This window comes from Vulpes vulpes, unplaced genomic scaffold (genome assembly GCF_048418805.1).
Source record: "Vulpes vulpes isolate BD-2025 unplaced genomic scaffold, VulVul3 u000000899, whole genome shotgun sequence".
In the NCBI taxonomy this organism is placed as follows: domain Eukaryota; kingdom Metazoa; phylum Chordata; class Mammalia; order Carnivora; family Canidae; genus Vulpes; species Vulpes vulpes.
The window spans coordinates 4,495,577-4,514,984 of record NW_027325780.1 but is presented as its reverse complement, the minus strand read 5'-3'; the positions used below and the strand labels follow the sequence as shown (position 1 = coordinate 4,514,984).

Genomic DNA, 19,408 nt, shown 5'->3' with positions numbered 1-19,408 from the left:
GGGCCTGATCCCACATCGGGCTCCCTGCATGGGGCCTGTTTCTCCCTCTGCCTATGTCTCTGCCTCTTTGCCACTCTGTGTCTCTCATGAATAAATAAATAAAAATCTTAAAAAGAAAAAAAAAAAAAACAATTGGCAAACCAGTAATCAGAGCTGGTATGAGGCCTCAAAGCAGTTTCCCATGGAATACTCTGCCTCCTACGATGCCCTGTGAAGGTTTCCATTGTTAGTACATTGGGAAATGGTAGACACTGCATCTCTTCTTGGAGATTTATAAGGGATATAGGAAACTAAAAGTTCTCAGAAGTCCCACAGTAGAGAAACTTGAATTAACCAAACACTTCTTAGATTAGTTCATCTCACTTTTTTCCCCCCACATGGAAACCTGTTATTCTCCTGTAGAGTTGGTTTCCGCGGGACCGCTCTCATCCTAGTGGCACTGGGCTAGGCAAACATTGTAGGATTAAGATGCCCAAAGATCAGTTAGGATATTAAACATGTTCCTGAGATGACAAACAATCCTGAATCCCTGTCTGGGGCACAGTGCAGAAATCCTGTCACCCTGCAGTGTTGTTTGAAACATGTGGCAGCAAGCAATGTGACTTAAAGAATGGAGATGTGGCTGGGAAAACACTAAGCCATGTATTTCTGTCCGCGAGATGGGACAGTATCTGCCTTTTTGTTCTCTCGGGGTACATGCTGTGTGGTGGCAGCAAATTCTGAGGTTTAAAGAGGCTATGAAAGTCAAGGAGAAGGACCGAGCCACCTGGAGAGAGTGGGTAACACACACAAGCCACGGCTGGCTGTGGGCAACCAAGAGCCTGCGCTTGTCCCGACCTGGGGGTGACGGTGGACCGCTCCCGGGCACCACAGACACCGTGCCCACCTTGCGTCTGTGGCAGAACTCGTAGCCTTCAGGCTTGCACTCGTGGGAGCGGATCAGGAACTGCAGGTTGTATTTCTGTAGCAACTGTTCTGTTACATTAGGTCCAAAATAACAGCCTCCTCCTCGAACAGTATTGGCTTTGCAGCCCTCCTGGGCCATGGGATCGCTCCACAGTATATCGACCACCTGGAAAGACCAAGAGATGCTTTCTTTCCTAAACTCTAGAGAGAGATTCAGAGTCATTCCTATGAAAAGCGGAGGAGTAAAAGGCAGAGGAGGAGAGGAAGAAGAAGAGGCTACAAATATTTGGACGGAAATAAGTGAATCGTTTTCCCTGTGATCAATATTTGATAGATGCTCATATTTGAACCTCTCGGGTTCTAGAACTTTCTCTTACTCACAGGAGGAGCATGTGTATGTGCATATTGTTTGACAAGCCACTTTCTAGGAAATAAATCTTATGCGAAGGCCCCACATATAAACCAGATAAAAAGGGAGCTGCTTTGGTAGGAGCTTTGATCAGAGCCAGTAATCTTCAGTTAGCCCAATTCTCTGGGCTCCTGGACATGTGCCCCAGAAAGAAGGCAGAAGTCCTGGGACTGGCAATGTGATCTCTCATGCAGCATTCACAAGGCCCAGGAGTAGTCCTGGGAAGGTGCAATCAAATGCTTAATCTCTTAAAGTAATTTCAGCATTTTAAAAAGAATTTGCAGAAGAGCTGAATAATTTTTCTAGCAATTCAGGTTCTACCCTTTGGTTACTACTCAGGAAACACTGATGGCTAGTCTTATACACAACTTACATGAAATATTTGGGTGTATTTTGGTTGTTGACACCCAGTACTTTCTAAATGTACTTTTAAGGGGGAAAAATGCATTTGACTTGTAAACATCAGAACATTATTAATGAGTCACATTTTGCAAAAGGAGAGACTTGCATTTATTTTAGAATTTCCATTTTAAGTTGATGTTGGAGCCCAAATTGACAGACAGCTCAGCGAGAATGTAATGTAAACTCACCATCTAGCTCTCTGAGGTTTCCAGCCTCGGGGTCAGCTGTGACTCCTCTTTCTCACCACCCTCCATCCAATTAACCTGCAAGTTCTGCCAATTTTAGCTCTTACATAATTCTGAATTCTCTCCTTTCTTTATTGGATGAACCATAAAAAAACTGCCACTCTTACAGGTGACAAATGGTTGAATACCAGCAAGTTCACTTAGTGCCACTAACACCCCTGGCACACGCTTCCCACATGGATCTCCCATGTGGATTACAAGTCCTACCACCCCACTCTTGCCTGGGTGAAATGTGCCCTCCATTTGGCAGCCAGGGGCATATTTAGGTGAACACTGGGAGTGCCTACTCTGAATTCATTCTCCTTTTTCCTTCTTGGGAAGAGAACTCTGATGAGGTGTTTGGGGTGGCAGCATGCCTAGCTAAACACTTGCTTTCCCAGTCTCCCTTACAGCGAAGGGTGACTATGTGACACAGTTCTGAAGATTCTGGAGAAGCCTTTAGTTGCCTGGGAACAGAGGTCCCGGAAGCTGCTGACCTAACCCACTGGACCTTGAACTACAGGAGCCATCTTTCTGATACATTAAAAACAAAACATCAGGTAATAGCATCCAGTAACTCACGGCTTACCTTCCTACCCAATGAGGCTAGGTCACTAAGTGGGTGATTGCCCACCTGCCACAGCTCCCCATCCTCTATAAAACTCTAAAGTATTTGAGTTCTGAGGCAAATACTAATATCCTTCTGGGGTGTTCTAGCCCCAGGGGGAGAGGTGGAAAAAATACCCTGAATTTACAGAGGGAAGAGATTCCCTTTAGTCTTCAAAATCCTCTCCGGAAGACAGCCACATCGCAGGGAGCAGCACGGGGCCACAACTCACCTGCTTCCACTCCTCCTGAGTGGGCTGCAGGGGCTCCTCGGCTTCTGAGCCTGCTTCTGGCGTGAAGAGCGGGGGCTCCCCTCCGGCCCAGCTCTTGGGGAGGCCTGCCTGCTGCCGGCACCCGTCTAGCCCCAGGGCCACAGAGCTCTGTCCACGCGGGGCCAGCTCTAGGGCCTCGACTGGACGGCTGCAGGGGATGCTGGAGGAGCGGCTGGTTCGGTGCCCCCCGGGGGAGCCCAGGTGGAGGGGCCAAGTGGGCAGAGAGCAGCTGTGGGGCAGAAACCACGGGGCGGGTCTCTCTGTGTGGCTTGTCGCGGCCTTCTCTTTCGCAGCCTGCTTCCCCTTCTGCTTTCTCGTTTTGCACCGCAGGGTGGAAACGATCTAAAAAGTCCGGAGAAGATACAGATGCTGGGCTGACACCGGAGTTGGTTTCCTGAGTAGCCCCTCCAAGGCGAGCACCTGGGCTCTGGAGGATGCCTCTAGAAACCGTCAGAGCAGTTTGGTAACTGCTGTGATATTCAAGGACATGATCTGTTTTTGGGTTGCATTTCATTTTTTCCTTTCCTTCATATATATTGTATTTTTTATAAAAGTACTGATCTGTGACAAACTGGAAATTTATAAAACCTGATCTTCCACCACAGATAATTCGAGAGATACTAAGCTAGGCCACTGTTTCCTCTAGGAACCTGGTGAGTTTTAGACAAGGACGGGAAAGGGAACCTCTCGGGAAGGTAAGTCTGTATGGACTTTCCTGCTATACAACCAGGTATTAAAACAAAGGAGAAGAAATGCAGCTTGCAGTTGAAATGTTGGGATAGGAAACACCTGATGCTTTGCTGTGGGAGAGGCAGCACTTTGTGGCATCTTATAGGAAGTGCTATCTTACCTGTTGAGGAAGGCAGGGAGTGGAGGGGAGCACCTCTTTTCAGCCTGGATCTAATTGGAAAGAGACTCTTTTTTGCCAAAGAGACTGGGTATGGTCCCTGTCACCGACTCAGAGTCATCATGGTACTGGGACCCGGCTGACAGTGTAGTCACAAGCTGGAAGAATTCTGATCATGGGAAAGAGAGAAAATAAGGCCACAGAGCAGAGCTGTGGCATCCAGCAACCATTCCTGGTGTGCCTGAGTGCCACAGTGGAAACCGAGGGACACATTGTCAGGCTATCAATGACAGAGGTCTGGCTCACAACGGGAACTCAGTGCAAACACGTAATCAAAGAATGAGAACTTTCTGCAAATAGATATAAGGACTGTGATCCAAGAAAGCCATGTCCTCGGGTGGACTAGCCTAGGGCAAGGACAAAGGACACTCAGAGAGGGTCAGCAGAACCTGAACAATATTTTAAGAGGAATCCAGATTGAATACAACAGAACAGAGGTGTTCTCTAACTTTGGACAAGCACTAATGACTTCCTAGGCAGCTTAGCCCTGGGCATAGAGAGTAAAAGGCCATCAAATGTGAATGGAGTCATAACCTCCTCCTTCTCTCCTTGCTGCAACTCAGATTGAGTGTCAGACTATCAGTCCCACCCCTTTCCACCCTCTGGTAACTTTATTTCAAGGATGTTATTTATCTGCCCCCAAAAGGCATCTCTAATTTTGATTTTTAAGGAGAATGACAGTGTTACTATGTATTGAGCCCTTTCTAAATAGTGCTACGCTGGGCACTTAGCATGAATTCATTGATTGACCCTCAGGTCACCGCTATAAGACTGCATCCTCATTTATGGTTTTACATGAATTCATTGATTAGTGCTCACACCCCTGTGAGATAGCATCCTCACTTATAGTACAGACGAGACACCTGAGACACAGAGGTACTAAAACGTTACCAGGACTGTATCCAGATATCTGACTCCAGAGCTCCTACTTTTGTGTTTCTCTCCCAAGTGATCCCTGGACTCTGTACAGATGGCTACATCTCCCCTCCCCAGAGCTTTGCAAACCAACTATTGGGAGGTTGGCTTTTTGCTAAGCTACAGAAAATAAACTGTTCTTTAGCATTCTTTCCCAAAGTTCCTACTTCTCCTGTATACATGAAATGTGATTCCTCCCATGAGATCATCTGCTTTATTGTGACTTGTTGTCTCTACCTCCAGACATAGATGCAGCAGAACAGAATATTTGAATTAAAAAAAAATGAGGTGCTGGACATTGTGCAGAATTGACAAAGGAAATACTTAGAGCTAGTTTTAGGTCCCGTGAGCCCCTCCTCCTCTGTTAAGAACATGAAAGGGTTGAGATTATGGAAAAGCAGAGAGGGAATTTATAATGAAGATTTTTGAAGGAAGCTGTTGAAAATGTTGCAGGTGCCCCCTCTCCCGCCTCTGCCAAGGGGTTATCCTTTTCCCCTTCCAACACTCAGTTTGTGGGTACAGGGACACATAACTGGTCTTTCAGTCACCAGAACACAAGGGGCCATCGCCAGACCTTGATAGGTAGGATTTGAATCCAGAAACCTTGGACTGAATGCAATTATTGGATGAGACCTGAGTGCTGACTCCATTGAGGAGGGATGGGCATGGCTCGCTATGTGGGAACCAGGATGCATGGAAATTTGGGGAGTAACAAAAACAGATCAAGACAGAATGTGGCATCTATCTACACTTCTGTCTAACATCTATCTACACTTCTTCCTTGGAAATAGAAACCCAGATTCTTATAGATACCACCTGGAATGAAGAATACACTCTCCAACCTGCCTTTCAGCCTAAATGTTAACAAATGATAAAATTTCGAACAGAAACATGAACAAAAACTTTGTGTACAACTTAATGTCCTTAAAGGGAAGAAACATGCCTTTCTTCTACTTTCTAATTTATGCTGCTAGAATGTGGTCATGATGGCTGGAACCCAAGTAGCCATGCTGGGCCATGATGCAGCCTGGGGGAGCAACAAGACAGCAGGAAACTGGGTCCCTGGTGACTTTGTGGTGTTACCCTACCAGCCCTGGACTGCTTGCTTCCTGTGTTTATTTACAGAAGGAAGGAATAATCATAAACCATTGTTATTGAAGTTTTCTGTCACTTCAGCCAAATGCAGTTAATACGATTTCTACTTGTTGAGTACAAATTTTGTAAAGCATGTGCATATGTATTTTCATTTAATCCTCACAACACCTAGGATATAGTCATTTATATTCCTATTGTATAGATTCAGAAACTGATGTTATAATAAATTACTTTTTCAAGGCAATATTCTATAGGTAGCAGAAACAGAATTTTTATCCATTTCTTTCCAACTTCATAGGCCATGGCATAATCACTCACCATAGCTACTCAAGGAAAAAAGAACATATTTCTATTCAATACCTGTGTGGCAGACCACCACTCCTCCAAATCTATTTTCCCCTTCTTCGTCATAGAAATGGGAACCCCAACTCTTGTGCTAGGCCTGCAGCCAACCAGAAAGAAGGCTGCATTTCCAGCCTCACTTATAGCAAGGTGTAATTCTGAACAACAGGATGAGAACAGAAGAGATGTATACAACTTCTTCACTGTGTCTTTAAAGGGCAGGAATATTCTTCCCCCCTTCCTTCCTCTATCCTACTGCTTGGAACACAGATGTGGTGGCAAGCCATCTTGGCTTACACAATGAGGGCATGGGAAACAGACCCCAAGGATGGCAGCATAAGAAGACTTGGTTCTTGGATAACCTAGTAAAACAAAGCTGCCATACTAGCCAAGTACTCCATGTTCTAAGATTCAAACCCAGATCTGTCTGATTCTAAAGCCATATTCTTTCATTTGTGTCTCATATAACACAGACTTACATGAATTAGAGTTGCTCAAAGCACACAGGCTTGTGTAGTAATGAGTTCTCTATCTTTGGAACTGCTGAGATGAATGTTTTCAAGGATGTTGTGGTAGGGATTCCTGGGTTTTGGAAGGGGCAGCTGGAGTACAGAAGCCATAGGACACCATTCAAGTACAAGAGTTTGTGATTAAAAGAAAATAGAATCTTTTTTCCCTAAAGTTTTACTTCCAAAGTGGAACAAAATAGAGACGTGTTAATACTGGAGTATAACGCATTCTGTGTCACTCACTTCTCCTGCTGGTTATTGTAAATCCCCTTAGGGAGGCACCATCTCTGGTTATCTCTGTATCCCCCCTACCATTTTCCTTGCACATAGTAAGCACTTTAAACATAGTTGTTGAGTTTAATTCTAAATTGATCTTCATCCTTCTATCTGCCAATAGCATCCTCCCTCCATGAAGTAGGTACTCAATACACATTTGTTAGTTTAACCGAGTTATTTGAGAAATAGAGGCTCTTCAGTTACCGTGATTGAGGAGTATTTACTAGAATTGTCCAGATCAGGGACAGCAAATAGATGGCTCTCACTGTCACTCCCCACTATCACATCCAGAACAAACACCACTAATGGATCACAGCACACTTGTGCCTTATGCTTGGACGTGGATTCTTAATCTTTCTCCTTTTAATGGTTTAATGGCTTCTCTTAACAGCCCTTATTAGTCACCTGGAGTCAGTGTGCAAGATGATATTTTATGCTGCCTGTGAAACTGGGTTAAATTATTATGAACTGGATTATTATTAACTGGGTTAAATTATAGTGAAATATATACCACTTCAGTAGTCAGTACCTTGTGCCTGTCTAGTTTAGCCAAAAGCTCCAGGTCAGTCATGTCTGATACTCCGCCATGAAGAATCAGGACTTTCTCATCAACCAGAGTAGCCAGAGGAAGCCAACAGAAAACATCCTGCAGTATTTTTAGTATTTTCTTGCCATGTGTCTAGAAAATGATATTTAGAAGATAATAAGTTTCAAATGACAATCATCTGAACTAAGAGAAACTTTTGCTTTTAAAGGCAGCATACCTTATATTTATGCATCACTTCCTTGGTAAAGCCATATCTAGATTTAAAAGGAAAAATAGATATTAAATTTGGTGACATTATGGTATAATTGAATTCTTATAAAAATTCATATTCTATATACATATACTTAAATATATGGAAGAGACTGAGGTATAATACTTACCAAAATGTTTACAATCATAGCATTCTGTTTGGTTTAAGAAATTATAGGATATTTTGATTTTCTTCCTTTTGCTTATCTGTATTTCTTACCTTTTGTATAGTGAGCCTTTATTGTTTAGATGATAAAGAGTATGGGTATTTGAAAAAAATTTAATGTTTTATTAGGAGTAGGATAATGTGTAAATTTTAAAGAAATATTTTAAATGTCATATATTGCATATTCTTTTATAAAACTGGAAAACTACTTTTAAAAGGCATTTAACAAATAATGAGCTCTGATGAAATAACTTTTTACAATGACAAGTAAATATCAAATACCCAAGCATGTTTTAGTTTGTTACCGTAAGTTCACCATATGGTCCTCATGGTTTCCTCGGTTAAGATGGAACTCTTTTGGGTAAACCAACATGAAGGCAAAAAGAATCATCAGGATCTCTACTGATTCCTTGCCTCGATCCACAAAGTCACCATTGAAGACATAGGCCCTCTCTGGTGACGGAAGGCCATTCTTCCCAACAAGAAGACGAGTCAAGAAGAGGAAACAAAGGAAGGGAATAGGAAATTGGGTCAACCAATGTGCATTTGACAGTTACATCAGATCATACATGAATTCTGTACTTTCTGGCTCTCCTCCAAATGTGAATTGTCAACAAAAGATGGAAGTATTTTTTATTGGTCTTATATTTCCTTTCTAGTCAGGCTGAGGTTATGACATGCTCATCAAAATAAGGACTTTATACAAAGCCAGAGTCTTGCCATGTGGTAGGTACAAAGGACACTGAACTTATGATCCAACAGCCAGTTTTAAGTCCTGGCCACAATATCTACCTTAAAAAAAAAAAAAGATTTATTCATTTGTTTGAGAGAGAGAGAGACAGCCCAACATAGGGCTCAATTCCATGACTCAGATATCATGACCTGAGCCAAAATCAAGAGTGGGATGCTCAACCGAGTCATCGAGGCACCCTTGGCCACAATATCTTTAGTAATAGCAAAAATAGCTGTCAGATTCCTCTGAATTAAATAAGACAAATTAGAAAACGCTTTGGGAAGCACAGTATATATAAAGTAATATTACATTAATAGAACATTCATGTATGTTGTTATATGCTCTACATTTTATAACTAGAAATGGATAGGAAAATAGCTTTTGGGCACTTTGCTAATCATCAATTTTCTTTATTTGTAAAAAAGAAAAGTACTAAATAATGATTCCTTGTCTTTATTTTAAAATAGTTTACAATAAAAAATAAATAAATAAATAAATAAAACAGTTTACAAAAATATACTAAAATGTAACGCAGTGCTGGCTTTTATATAATGTACTTGCTACAAGGTATTATTTAAACTTTAAAATAATATTTTAAAAATCCAAGCATACTTAAGCATTTGTTTATAGATTCTATATTTGAACTTCCAGAATAAGTCTCAGAGCAAGACAGGATCTTAAGCACTCATACCTTATGAAATATAAATATTAAGTCATCCAACTGGCCGTGCAAGTCTCCTAATAGAGACAGAAAAAGAATATCAGTTTCTATTGGTTCTTGTCATTGTGTCTCATTTTTACTATGAAAAGGAAGACACCCAGAAAAATCTGACAAAGTGATGGTTACTCATTTTTCCATATGTAAGAGAGGGATAAATATTAATTTCCCTTGTTGCAGAGATAGTTAATATTGAAAGCAGGAAATACGATCTTTTCTACAAGATTATCATGAATAGTAAATGAAGTAAAGAACAGGACGGAATACTGCAGGGTTGCCAACTCAAATGGGAGCTGGAGTGATTTCTGCTCTATCCACGGCAGGAAGACGATATTCACATGTGGGCCATATTCTGAGATTTTTCAAGAGATGTTGGAAATCTGGATTTTAATATGAAATCCTCTGATTTTCAAAAACTGGAAATTAATTTGAAAAATTTAAGAACATTTCAGGGCAAATAAGACCTATCTGCAGGTTGCAAGCAGTCCTCAGGGTGCCAGTTTATTTACAATCCCGGGTGTATTGCAGGCTGTATTCCCTAAGATGTGGGACATCAGTCTGTAATAGATGTTTAAACGTCTCTGAAAACGTAAGGATATGGAAAGAATCATGACTGACAGGATTTCTCTCTGGGAAAAGACTATATGTGGGTGGAAGGAAGAGTTTGCTAGGGCTTGCTCAAGTAACAAGAAATAAGCTGTCTTCTGACAAGGGAGATCTGGCTAATTGCAGGGATTTTGTTTTGAATGGAGAGCGTGAGTTAGGGGCCAAATGTGAATTGCTTGGGGAAATAAGGCAGAAGCTGGGCCCTCTTGGCCCATAGCCCTTCGTTGCACTGCAGCTGCCTCAGTAAACGTGGAGTGAATCCGTGAGTACTCTCAGGGTGCATGCATCTCCCACCAGCCTGCCTCTTCCCCATCACAGGGGCTTTCTTGCTTGTGTCTAGCATATGAAGCCATTCTGTCCGGTGCTTACCACACACAGTGATCTCCTCGCTGTAACAGGTGGAGACCCGGTTGATGTTTGGCAGTTGTACCAGGTGTTTCCTGGTTTCATGCAAAAGATTCAAGACATAGCGAGCATGGAGCTGCTACTAGGAGGAAGCAGAGGGAGGGACAAAATGACACTGATACTCATGCAGCAAACTGGGCCTCACCTTTACTGTGTAATGACTCCAATCACCCGAGACCCCAAGAGTGACCCTAGTAAATCAACTCTGGGACCCTCTGCATGGATCCTCTCTTTTTCCCCTATCTTCTGCTCTTGTTTCTGCTTTTCATCATCCCCAAATACTGAACTAATTACCTCTTTACTACCAATTGAATGAGAGCATCCCATGCCTTCAGCTTGGGAGAAATGCAGGCTTATCTCAGTGAGGTGTGAGTAAGTGCATGCGCATTGATGCTACTGAGTGATCCTGACATCACGGAGAATACCATCCCAACTCCTCCTGCAACAAATTACCTTCAAATGAAGGAAAGAAAGGGCTGGAACCTGGCATAGAACCAGAATCTGACCACTTCTCACCACCTCTACCTCTACCACGGGGGTTTCAAGCCACTATCACCTTTTGCCTGGTTTGTGGGAAAACCCTGACTGGTCTCCCTGCTTCAGCCCTTGCTCCCCACACTCTATTCAGAAAACAGAATGATGATTTTAAAAATCAAGCCAAGTTATATCATTCCTCTGCCCAATGTCTTCTCATCTCTTTGAGAAACATAAAAGCCCACCCACTCTCCTGCCTCCATTCCTTAACTCTCTTCCCCAAGCCTCTCCTCACCAGGTGGCCTTCCTGAGGTCCCCAAGCCATCCAGGCAGGGTCCTACCTCACAGCCTTTCCATTTGTTCCTTCTGCCTGGAACATTTTTCTGGAGGCATCCACAAGGTACATTTCCTTACCTTTTCCATGGTGCCTTCTGAGACTGCAGCCATCTCTCCTACCTAGAACTTAGTACATTGTTTTCCATAGCTCTAATTTCTGTCTAATATATTACAGAATCTACTTATTTGTTGTTCTTTCTGATCTATTGTGTGTCTCCCTGCTAGAATGTCAGCCCTGTGAGGGCAGGGATTTCTGCCTTGCTCATTGCTGTATCCCCAGGCCCAGAACAGTGTCAAAACATAGTAGTGCTCACTAATTACCTGTGGGATGAATGAACAAGGAAAGATGACATAAATTAGGAGGAGAAGTTTTCAGTACACAAAACCTGGTTTATTGACTTGTACAAAGTCCTGGTTAAGCGAATAGGACATGGAATCTATCTAGTACATCCATATAGATACTAACACCCTAAATCCAGAGCTCTTCCTTTTGTGTTAGGTCTGGTCTCTCTCTACCTACTACATGGCATTGGTGGGGGCCCAGGTTCCCCAGAGCAAGCTTACTTGTTTCAGTCTGAAAGCTTCCACCAGGGCAGTTGCGTGGTCAGGAAGGAGTGGGAAGGAGAGGTGTGGCCCCGTGTAATTGTCTGGTACCTCTATAGATTCATAGTCACTGCCTTTCTCCATCTCAGAGTCCTGGAGGAATCTCTCTGTGGTGAATTTGCAGTTCAGGAAGTCCCCTGGTCAGGATAGAAAGGTTCGGACAGCTTATCATCAGATGTGCAGTCAATTGGCAATACAAAACTGTCTTTCCCTGGACCATACTTGCAGTGGGGTGGGCCAGTCTGGCATCAGCTCCAACACCAGGGAAGAGAAAGGGAAGGGAAAGTGACAACAGATTAAGGTGGGCACAGGGTGCCTGGGTGGAAAAGGAAAAGCCTTGACAAGGAAGAAAAAAAAAAAAAAGCTTACAGGTATTTGTGGTATACTCAGTGAGTGTGGCACCCTGCCTTTGGCTCAGGTCATGATCCAGGGTCCTGGGATGGAGCCCTGTGTTGGGCTCCCTGCTCAGCGGGGAGTCTGCTTCTCCCTCTGCCTCTGCTTTTCACCCTTGCTCACACACTCTCTCTCTCTCTCTCATTCTGCTCCCTCTCAAATAAATAAATAAGGTGGGCAGGAGGAAAAGGTTAAGCTTTAATGTCAATTTCATTTTACTTTTATTTTAAAATATTGAGATTTGTTAGACCTAGAAAGAATAGAAATTGAGGAGCCGAGGCTTATAAGCAGAAGGAAAAGGAAAAGCCTTGACAGGAAGAAAAAAAAAAAAAAAGCTTACAGGTGTTTGTGGTATACTCAGTGAGTGTGGCAGAAGCCATTAGACCTTTCAGGGCCCTTCAAGCAAGGGCCAACCACCAGCTTCTGCATCACTGGCCTGGGAACTTCTTTCCTAGGCTCACAGGGGTCCTCAGCAGGCCTGAAATGTTGTGGAATCAACAGCCTTTCCGATCCACCCCTCCCAGCAGCCTTCAACCAATGAGCCTCAGGACATGACATATGAAGACTCTAGTTCTCTCTGCCTTCAGGTGGGATCATTCCAAGGCATGGGATGTTGCACCATTTCCCAGGCACACCAACCTGCTGGCTTAGTAGCACATCCCCACCCCCTTTATTGGCTGCCTTCCTTTCCCTGAATTCCGTCCCCACCCCGTCCCCACCCCCATTATGTCCTGTATGGCAGCTCATACTCACTCTCATGGTTGCTGTTGGGGGTAAAGTGATCCACAAGGTAGCTGAAGAAATCATGGAGCTGCAGGAGAACCAAAGACTCCGCTTCAGAGATGAGTGCAAACAGAACCGGGAGGGTCCAAATCAGCCGCACCCTCTGGGCAACTGAGCCTTGCTGCCCGCGAGCTAGAAGGCAGAGCACAAGGTGACTCTGTCCCACATCCCACCGCACCTTGACCTGGTCCTGCTGCCCAGCATACTCGATAGACTGGAAGATGCGCCAGGTGCAGTGCCGCCTCATCTCCAGGCGTGCCATGTAGCGCCGGTACCATCTCTGGATCAGGGCTGCTGCCTTGAAGGCTGTGAAATGGGTGGAGATGCGAGCCAGTAAGTTGGGACCCCCTGGGCTGGGAGGGGGTGAAGGGCACCTCTCCTATGGTAACGCAGGGACAAGACAGTGGAGAGAAGTACTACCCATTTCTGCTGGTGGGAAGGATTTGCCTTACCACTGGCTGGGGTGCTGGTTTCCCCGTTCCCATCTCCCACCCCATCTTCTTTCTTACCTAGTACTTATACTAATATCACTGGAGGTTTACTGGAATTCCTACTTTTTGCTGAAAATACTGTGTGTGCAGGTGGAAAGGCTGGATTGCCAGGATTCTTAAGAAACATAACCTGAAGAGGTTGCAAGCATGAGGCATCCCTGCAGAGTGGATAACGCAGGGGTAGAAAGTGGGGAAGACATTTTGACATAACAATAGACTGGATAGCAGGAGTCCTGGGTTCTAGGCCTGGAAATGCCCTCATCAGCTCTGTGGCCTCACGTGGATTTTACCTTCCTGGGCCTCGGTGTTCCCATCCCGAAAGGGGGATGGACTAGATGACTGGGGAAAACAAACAATAGACAAACACGCTAATTCTGCATGCAATGTCAGGTGGTAGTAAATGCTTATGGGGCTCTGCACTTGCTTTCTTCGTACTTGTCACAGCCCTGTGGGCTTTAAGTGTCCCCATCATGATATCTGGGTGAGCACACTGACTATCAAATCTGCAGGCAGGCTTTGGGCTTCTCCCTTTGCCAGGACCTGTGCTGGGTGACCGCGTCCACAGGGTGGCACGATGAGGTTTACTTCTTTCTATGAGCTTTAGGACCTGTGGTCATGTACTGCTGCTATAGAAAAGAACAGCTGTTCACATAAATAACTAGATTCTTAAGCTTCTGGGCCTGAACGTACCACTGGTGATGAATGGAGTATTTGTGGATAAAGCGAGATTAAAAAGAAAACCCTACAGGTTAATTCAGGTCAACCTCATGAAGAGTAGACAGACTGATTTAATATAGTTAGCCTGCATTAGAGAGCTAACAGAATTCTGCTGATTTCTCTAAGAAGAATGTCAATGGGAGAGTGGGGGGAGGAGAACCAGGGAGGATCTTAAACAAAGCTGAATGTGATTTCCTCTGACAAAGAATGTCACACGGTAGCTATTACTCAAAGGCACTTACCCAACACTAAGGGTTGAAGCTGAAGCTCTACCAACTGACTTCTGTAAATCCATGTTCAGAATGGTGAGCAGACTTTCTAGAAACTTATGGGAAGCACAGATACCTGGACCTTGCCTTAGAAACCACAGCTTTAGACTCTCTACAAGGAGTCCAGGGACCTTCAAGGATGACAAACAACACACACGACTCATGTGCACCCAAGTGGAAGCAATACTGAGGAGTACCGGGGCCACCAAGGTTCTGTGAAAAATGTTGTTTGCTAACACCTTTCTTCAACATTTAAAGGAAAGGGCTGCCAACTAGGCATATTTATATCCTCAGTCTTGCTTGACTGGCTTTGGCAGGGACAGCAGGCAGTGCCTCCTCACCTGTTTCTCCCACCTAGTCCTGTCAGGGGTCTGAGTTACCCTTAACTAAGATAAAGGCTGTGAGGTGCAGGATGGTCTAAGACCTTCTACTCCTGCCTTCCCAACAGCGCAATATAACACACTTGGGCTCCTCTTGCTCCAGCTTTCCCACCCCCCCCTTTTTTTAAGGAGGCTCCACGCTCAATGTGGGGCTCAAACTCATGACCCTGAGATCAAAAGTCACATGCTCCACTGACTGAGCCAGCCAGGCACCTCTAGAACATGCAACTCTTGATTTCAGGGTTGTGAGTTTGAGTTCCATGTTGGGTGTTGAGATTACTTAAAAAAGAAAATCTTTCAGAGCATCTGGGTGGTTCCGTTGGTTAAGCATCTGCCTTTGGCTCAGGTCATGATCTCAGGGTCCTGGGATCAAGCCCCCGCATCGGGCCCCCTGCTCACCAGGGATCTGCTTCTCCCTTTCCTCCTACTCCTCCCCCTTGCTCATGTACATGCTCTCAAATAAATAAAATCTTAAAAAAAAGAACAAGAGCATCCAGCCCCAGCTACCCAGAGGATTATAGACAAACCACCCAGCTGGTCCCTTTGCAAATTCCAGACCCACAAAATCACAAGCAGATAAAATGGTTGTTTTAAGCCACTAAGTTTTGGGATAGTTATGCAGCAATACATCTTTAGAAGAGGAATTATAAAAATGCTTTTCAAAGTCATAAAATAAACTTAAAGCAAAATGAATAATTGATCTCCAAAGATGAAAAGCAAAAGTTTAGGGGCGCCTGGGTGGTTCAGTCAGTTAATCATCCAGCTCTTGATTTTGGCTCAGCTAATAGTCTCAGAGTGGTGAGAAAGAGCCCTGGGTTTGGCTCCACGCTAAGCATTAAGCCTGCTTAAGGTCCTCTCTCTCCCTCTCCCTTTTCCCCTCCCCTACAATTCACACATGCTCTCTCTCTCTCTCAAAAAAAAAGCGCAGAAGTTAAATAAGTAAATCTAACCTTATTTAAGTTAGAAACACAGAATGGAGTTATTTCAAATGCCTTGAGAATTCAGTAATTTGTACATCCCTAGTGGATATATCCAAAGGACAAAAAGACGGGGTACTTGAGTGGCTAGTGGTTGAGTGTTTACCTTTGACTCAGGTTATGATCCCAGGGTCCTGGGATTGAGTTCCGCATCAGGCTCCCCACAGGGAGCCTGCTTCTCCCTCTGCCTATGTCTTTTGTGAATAAATGAGTAAAATCTTAAAAACAAAGGACAAAAAGAACTACAAAGAAATCTTAAAGAATTTTCAGTCATCACATTGTTTATAATAGTATTGTTACTATTCTGAAACTGTTATTTATGGTGGGACAGAGTAAATAATACTATTTTAATGTCATTAGGGAAAAAAGATTTTTAATAAAGAGATATATATAAGTATAATATCAAGGCTGTTAAGTAAAAATATTGTGTTCCTCAATATAAATTGGTTATGGTGGGTTTTTCTCTAAGCAATACTTATTTTCCAGATCTGCTCACTGGAAAGGTATAGAATGATGTAGGCCAACCAGGAAGCAATGAATACCCCGCACCCTAAAGAGAGGGTACCCTAAAGAAGTACCCTCTCTGGAGCCAAAAATGTGCAAGATGACCCTGGGACATATTGCCAAGCTAGAAAAAAAGGAAGCCACAAACTTCCAGTGATGCTGAAGCCCATATAAACAAGGTGTTGTCACTATTCCCCCTGCTTTCCTCCTATAACTTTGGCTGCCTCTCCTGAGCCTCCTTTGCTGACTCATCCTCTTCTACCTGGTGCTTAAGCCCCGGGATCCTTCATGATTCTGTCCTAGGCCCTAGACTCTGATCTGCCTTTACTTTCCCTCTAGGGCACTTCAGGGACCCCCATGGCCTCAACCACTACATAACATTCTGATGCCTTTCAGTGCATATCTCTCCAGCCCAACCTCACCTCCAGAATCCAGATGTGAATATGTAACTGCCTTCTCAGTATTTCTACCTGCGTGTCTCACGGACACCCCAACCCTAACTTGTATAAACCCTTCATCTTCCCTCTAGTCAAAGTTGATTCTCCTCCACTATATTTATGTCAGTAATTGGTATAATTGCCTACCCAGTTTTGCTAGCCAGAAAACTGGAAATCATTCTTGATCCTTCTCCCTCAACCCATACATCTACTCAGTTGGATCCTGTCAATTCGACCTCCTGAATACTGTTGAAATTCACCCTCTTCTCTCCATCTTTGCTGCCAACAACTCTGACCAAAGTATCATCATCTCTTGCTTAGATGACTTTAGTGGCTTCTGGGCTGTTCCTTCTTCTACTCTTACTCCCTCCAATCCCTTCTCGACAGAACTCTGAGATCTTTTGAATGTGCATATCTTACTATTAACTCCCTATTTTGAATTCTTCAATTGTTCTTCATGTCTTTAGGATAAAGTTTAAAATCCTATAGACCCTGAGTGATCTGGGCTCTGCCTACCTTGGCAGCCACATGTCACGCCATCCTCCCTCTTGTTCAATTCAGACCATTCAGTTCCTTGAATATGACTCTCTTCTTTATATATATATATATATATATATATATATATATATATATATATACACACACACATATATATATACTAAATCCTCTACCTGAAAAGCTCTTTCATCTGCTTTTTGCCAATTTTATTTCATTTATTTGTGCATGAACAATTTGGGATAACCCATAGTGGACAACATAGACTCCTCAGGACACTTTAACTTGGTCAAATATAGTTCACCAGCTTCTAAGATATTCAGCTGACATTCTGGTGGTCTCATCATAAGGAGGAGAAACTGAGTTTCAAGAACTGTCTGAGGAGAAATATAATGGTTTCTTTCTATTCTGAGAAGCCCCTCCCTATAAAATGTAGGCTTTGGGATACCTACGGATAATCTGGGAGTTAGGAAACACGTACCTTTCTCTGCATTCTGGAAAGCAAAGTGATGTTGGGCTGAGGTACCACTTCCCATAGTGTACGTACAAGATTTCTGTAGGACACAGATAGCAGGTCAGAAGGAGAGCAAATTGTTTGCTGATAAAAGGAAGAGGGAATCTGAAATAAGATAATCCAGGCAGAGTATTGTTAGTTCAGGTAGACTAAGTTATCTATGGACCTTGTCACCCACATCATAAAAACTGTGAGACTATCATCTGAGAGCACTTTCCCCACCTCTTCAGTGTCAGTGCATGGAAATTCCCTTCATTTGTCATCTCCTATCTTTCCCATGTTTCCAGCCTTCTTACTAGCTTTTTCCTTTTGAGTCTAGAAACGTCCTGAAGTCTCTTCTCTTATAATCTCAAAGCTATTGATCACAATCATCATTCTTTGACTCCCATATCCCTCTAGTTATAAGCCAGTCTCTTTTCTTCTCATATTTCTGAGTAGACTACATATTTTCTCCTTAATTCCTCTTAAAACCACTTTTATGGTTTTAAGATACCTTCATCTTTTCAGTCCTTACCTTGCCCAAACAGCAAAACCATCTGTCTCTGCAAGCCCCACCTTGATAAAAATTCTACTCCTTGGGTTTCCATGATGCTGGACTCCCTTGCATTTGTTCTATCTCTCTATCTCTCTTCTTGAGCTCACTTTTTTCTATCCTTTAAATGTCCATTTTGGTTTGTACTCTAGACTCAAATGTCAGGTCTCCTCACTCTGAACATGGTCCCCAGATGACTGAATCAATTCATACTCAACTATCGCTTCCCACTTCTCAAATCTATATCTTCATCCCAGATTATCCATATACGTCAGCCCCATATACCCAGCTTTCTGTTAAACTTTCACTGGGGTGCCTTAGACTCCATGTACCACAAGCAGAACTCAGCTCTCTAAAATCTTACTCCTCCAGCCTCATCTCTCTTTTCTTTCTTCAAACTCTGCTCTTTGACCACAATGGCCTATGTGTTTTGTTCTGACATGGAATATTCTTATCCCATGCCTCTTGGCTAACTTAGCTAACTTTACTCATTCCTTAAAGCTCACTTTGGGCATCACCTTAGGGAAGCCAGTTTGACAGGTCTCTCCTGTGAGGTCCTGAATATCCTATTCACATCTCCATCACTGCAATAATGTATTATAGTTTCCTATTTTGTGTCTCTCTACCATTAGACTATCAGTTCCTTGACAGCAAAGACTGTATGTGAGCAAATTCATCATATCTCTAGAAGGTACCATGGGCCTGACATGTGGCAGGGATTCAAGCAATATTAATTGAATAAACTTTTTATTTATTTTTACCATATTAATAAATATTAATAATATTTAATTAATTAATAATATTAATTAATAAATAAATTGCCACATTTATTTTTACACAACAAAGAACAATCTTTTTCTAGACCTTTTTCAGGAAGCAATGTGAGATGTACTGACTTAATGTTGAGAATGGATTCCACTTCCATATTTTTCTCCTCCTTCACATCTACTGCACTTTACTTCCTCTACTTTTAAAGGTTATTGTATTAGTGATTATCTTTTCCCTTGCAAATCAAAGAAAAGTCACAACTTGCTTATGTTGTTTAGCTTATTTTGACTAAATAATCAAAAGAAAAAATACTATGATCTCTTTTGTGTGTGTGCAAAATGATTTCCAGATGTAAGAGATATCATAAAACTAGAACCTGAGTATGGGTCAAAATGAGCAGCCTTCATTACCAAATCAAACCAAATTTTTCTGGATACCTGAACAGTTT

At 43.0% G+C, this 19,408-nt stretch overlaps 1 protein-coding gene across 1 annotated transcript in view; it reads right to left on the bottom strand.

The window, feature by feature from the left end:
* Window positions 1-17,757, bottom strand: part of PPEF2 (protein phosphatase with EF-hand domain 2) — a 28,556-nt gene extending 10,799 nt beyond the window's left edge. Inside the window, exons 1-11 of the mRNA XM_025992972.2 lie at window positions 17,628-17,757; window positions 13,055-13,182; window positions 12,847-12,904; window positions 11,662-11,837; window positions 10,252-10,366; window positions 9,250-9,296; window positions 8,131-8,297; window positions 7,628-7,664; window positions 7,393-7,542; window positions 2,781-3,161; window positions 887-1,072 (exon numbers count right to left, since the gene is read on the bottom strand). Coding sequence (XP_025848757.2) covers window positions 887-1,072; window positions 2,781-3,161; window positions 7,393-7,542; window positions 7,628-7,664; window positions 8,131-8,297; window positions 9,250-9,296; window positions 10,252-10,366; window positions 11,662-11,837; window positions 12,847-12,904; window positions 13,055-13,182; window positions 17,628-17,682 — 1,500 coding nt within the window. The 5' untranslated portion in view covers window positions 17,683-17,757. The remainder of the gene's footprint in view (window positions 1-886; window positions 1,073-2,780; window positions 3,162-7,392; window positions 7,543-7,627; window positions 7,665-8,130; window positions 8,298-9,249; window positions 9,297-10,251; window positions 10,367-11,661; window positions 11,838-12,846; window positions 12,905-13,054; window positions 13,183-17,627) is intronic.
* Between the last annotated feature and the right edge of the window lie 1,651 nt (window positions 17,758-19,408).